This window comes from Miscanthus floridulus, chromosome 5 (genome assembly GCF_019320115.1).
Source record: "Miscanthus floridulus cultivar M001 chromosome 5, ASM1932011v1, whole genome shotgun sequence".
NCBI classification, from domain to species: Eukaryota; Viridiplantae; Streptophyta; class Magnoliopsida; order Poales; family Poaceae; genus Miscanthus; species Miscanthus floridulus.
The window spans coordinates 43,167,497-43,171,861 of NC_089584.1; the positions used below are offsets into that span (position 1 = coordinate 43,167,497).

Sequence of the window (4,365 nt, forward strand, 5' to 3'; positions counted from 1 at the left end):
CTCGGAAGCGAAGCGGCGGGAGTGAACTGACATAGGACTGCCGATTTATGGCTGCGACGGTAAGGGAGAAAGGCAGCGGAGAATTCCAGGAGACGGTAACTGGCGCAATCAGTTCGCCTCCACCATAAAAGAAGAGAAACTTCCATGATTGTATGGATTAAGTGGCAAAACTTGGCCACGCCCGCACGCTCGCCGCCCGCCTGCCACGGCCCGGCCGGCGGAGGCGGCGCGCGCGTGGTACTCCTTTGTCTTTTTCTTAGCTTCTCAATTAAGATGGATAATTTCCAATCATATAAGTTGAGTATACGTTCAGTCAAAATCTTATACAGTATTTAAACCATACAACGCTTAATATTACGTAACATAGAGTTTTATTTGATTTATTAAAATTATACGGGTCAAAGCCCATAATATATGCAACAGTGCATGCCCGCGCGCTCGTGCACGCACGCTCGGCCACATTGCGCTGAAAAGCTAGGGGGCCGGCCGTGGTCCGTGGCCACCGGTGGCGCGCTCGGTCGGTCGGTCGCCGCCATTAGAGAAACCGGGACGCCCTTCGGCGCGGATGGCCACGAGCAGCCACATAACAAGCCTCTGATGAGGCCTCCACTACCACTCCCACCACCACCGCCCTCCTCCTCCTGTTCTCTGTTCCCGCGCACGGCGCCCGTGCTCGCTCTCGGCCTCTCGCTCGCGCCACCTATAAATCCGTGCGCTCGCACTCGCCATCGTCTCCAACCCAACCACTGCAGCCGACTGCCCCGCCTCACCTCACCTACAGCACCAGCAGTCTAGCTAGCTAGCTCGTCTCGTTCGCTAGAGCTTGCTAGATCCCCGCGACAGCGACCGCGCACGCCGTGGCACACTCGCTGCCCTGTCTAGGCCCGCGTGTATATAAGCACGCCTAGGGACCCAAGCAAGATTCACCATTCCGGCCGCTCACTGCAATTGCAATCTCACTCTCATTCTCACCTATTCGCGGCCCAAGATCCAGAGTTTAGCTCCTCAGCTACATAATTCGATCGCCTTTGGTAATTAATACAATGGAGTTCACCGCCAGGACCGCCATTGCTCTGCTTCTGTCTCTCGCCGTCTCCTCGAGCTTCCTCTGCGGCGGGGTCCAGGGCAGCCGCCACCACCACCACCACACGAAGCACGCTCCGGGCCCGAAGAGCGGGAGGCGGCAGCATGCGCCTCCTCCGCACGCGCGGCCCGTCTCTCCCCCGGCCCTGCCTCCGTCGTCGTCGGGGTCGGGCGGCTACCCGACGCCTGGCGCCGCGCCGGAGCCAGCACCGGCACCCGCGGCGGGCGCGGCCGGCTCCGTGTACGACGTCGTCAAGGACTTCGGCGCCGTCGGGGACGGCGTGACGGACGACACCGACGCCATCAAGACCGCGTGGGACACCGCGTGCCAGGACGACGGGGACAGCGTCGTGCTCGCCGCCGCCGGCTACTCGTTCCTCGTGCACTCCACCGTCTTCACCGGCCCGTGCCAGGGGAGCGTCACGATTCAGGTTGGCAGCCGACGCCCGCCGCCGTGAAGAAATTAAAAATGCGGACTTGATGATCTTGACTTTGCGCCACGTAGTACTACCGCTGGTACGGCATCGTTCAGACTGCTTGCTGATCCCAATGGCGTTCTGTCGTCTGTGTGTTCGTGCAGCTCGACGGGACGATCGTGGCGCCGAGCGACCCCGACATGTGGCTGGGCAGCAAGCACAACTGGCTGCTGTTCTACCAGGCCCACGGCATGTCGCTGCAGGGCGCCGGCCTCATCGACGGCAAGGGCCAGAAGTGGTGGGAGCTCCCCTGCAAGTCTCAGAAGGGCCATGGCGGATCAAGCGGCCACGGTGCATCCTGTGACAGCCCAGTGGTAAGTGGCCTAACTAACGCCTATAACCGCATTATAACGGCCACTTGGGCCTGTCGTCAGTCAATGCAAGTACTAGCTAGTCTGATGGACTGACGACGTTGATCTCTCATGCTCATGGTGACCGGGCAGGCGCTCAGGTTTTTCATGACCAACAACGTAACGGTGCAAGGCCTCAAGGTGCAGAACAGCTCAGAGTTCCACATCCGGTTCGACAACTGCCACGGCGTTGTCGCCAGCGGCCTGTCCATCCGCTCCCCGGCGCTGAGCCCCAACACCGACGGCATCCACGTCGAGAACAGCAGGGACGTGCTCATCACCAACACCGCCGTCTCCAACGGCGACGACTGCGTCTCCATCGGCGCCGGCACCCTCAACATGCACGTCGAGAACGTCACCTGCGGGCCCGGCGGCCACGGCATCAGCATCGGGAGCCTGGGCAAGCAGGGCTCGCGGGCGTGCGTGGCCAACGTCACCGTGCGCAACGCCGTGATCCGCCACTCGGACAACGGCGTCCGGATCAAGACGTGGCAGGGCGGCTCCGGCGCCGTGTCCTCCGTCTCCTTCGAGAACGTGCGCATGGACGCCGTGCGCAACCCCATCATCATCGACCAGTACTACTGCCTCTCCAAGAGCTGCGAGAACGCCACCTCCGCCGTCTTCGTCAACGGCGTCTCCTACGCCGGCATCCGGGGCACCTACGACGCGCGCACGCCGCCCATCCACTTCGGATGCAGCGACGCCGTGCCGTGCACCAACATCACGCTCTCCGACGTCGAGCTGCTCCCCGCGACCGGCGAGACCATCGACGACCCCTTCTGCTGGAACGTGTACGGCAGCGCCGCCACGCCCACGGTGCCGCCGGTGCCGTGCCTCATGGAAGGCGTGCCCAGCAGGAACGATAACAGCAGCCTCAAATGCTACTAGATAGCAGCTAGCTAGTGATCGATGGACGTCCTACACTACACATGCATCGTTCCGGCCTGCTGCTACTTGTTTATTAGAAGGAAGAAGGCAAAGGAACAGAGAAAAGTAATTAAGATTAGTGCAGATAAAAGGAGTATAACGTGCGATTACTTATGTATGTATAGAAAAAAAAGATGGAAAATGTAATAGTATATTGTAGTAACAAACAAGTGAATTGTGTGTGTGAGAGAGAGAATTATACATGTAGCATTACCAGAATATATACAGGGTTTTCAAATTCGGTATTCTCGAACATTTTCGGTCACTCCAGAAATTACCGAAATTCGTGAACTTTCGGCGAACTTTCATCGAATTTTTTGGAGACTTCAACAAGAAGTATAATTTTCATAAATATTTAGATCTTGAAAAAATATTTGCACGGTTTATGACTATACATCTATTGAGCAGAGCAATAGAAAATAAGAGTCTAGAGTTATACTTTTACAATAAAGCACATGCATTAGTGTAATAAGATTTTTTGATTTTTTTCCTTTTTGTGCCACCCCTGAAATTACTGAAATTTCACAAAATTTTGGTGAAATTTCGTTGAAATTTTGAACTATAAATATACATAGTATGCAGAATGTGTTGGAGCCATGCAATGCACATATATGAGTAGTATATATTGGAGCCATGCAATGCATGGCTAGTGTGTTTTTACCGTGATGACTCAAGTTTCTGCAGCGGTAACTCGAGTCATCACGTATAGGAGTAACATATAAAACACTCCTGTCGGCATGCATGTTTCACCTGAAACACCATCTTAGCTTTGATATAGTGTTTTTATTTTTCTCTGCTCATAGCTCACCGGCCTTGCATTGTACTACCTCCAAGTGCTTAGCAACAAGAAAAATAACACATTTGCGCCCATGGCATCACTGACGTCTTCATAGTGCAAGCAACAAGGACAGAAGTTATTCTGACTTTAAGTATTTTTATTTATACTCAGATTAGAAACATGAGTTTTTTGTGTGTGCTCCAATGCAAGCAACTCCACCACATTATATGGTGAAGCAGGTAGTAGAAATATATCATATATGGATATCAAATTATATATGGCAACCAATAGGTAGTAGAGGTAATGGATACGTACATGATGATGAGCTCAAATAAAGTTGATTCAAAAGATTCGCATGTACTATAAAGCTGCCATTGAATGTGAAGCAGAAAAATAAACACAAAGTGTAAAGACCACAAACTCTCTCTCTCTCTCTCTCTCGATCGATCGATCAGGGCCCTGCATGCATTGCCTGTTGCAACGCATGCCACATTGCTATAGACACAACTTTCTGTCCTAATGGTGCCGTACGCAACTAGGTCTCAACAACGCACAAACGGGATCGGAGAATAATCATGTCCTGAGCCTGACCCTCGACAGCTTGAAACGGTGGTGCACTTAATAACAAATAAACATAAATATCTACAGTGTTCAAGCAGTGACTAAACTGTTGTCGAAGCACAGCCTCTTGTTTTTACCAGCAGCTAGGAATGAAGGAACAGCAAATAAACTAAAAAGGTGTGGACTCCGT

General features: G+C 53.3%; 1 protein-coding gene across 1 annotated transcript; it reads left to right on the forward strand.

Moving 5' to 3' along the window:
- The first annotated feature begins 752 nt into the window (after positions 1–752).
- Positions 753–3,080, forward strand: LOC136452076 (polygalacturonase At1g48100-like). Its single transcript, XM_066452716.1, has 3 exons — positions 753–1,514; positions 1,664–1,873; positions 2,003–3,080. Exons 1-3 carry the CDS (start codon positions 1,044–1,046, stop codon positions 2,795–2,797), a joined length of 1,476 nt encoding a protein of 491 aa, XP_066308813.1. The 5' UTR covers positions 753–1,043; the 3' UTR covers positions 2,798–3,080.
- Positions 3,081–4,365: the final 1,285 nt, after the last annotated feature.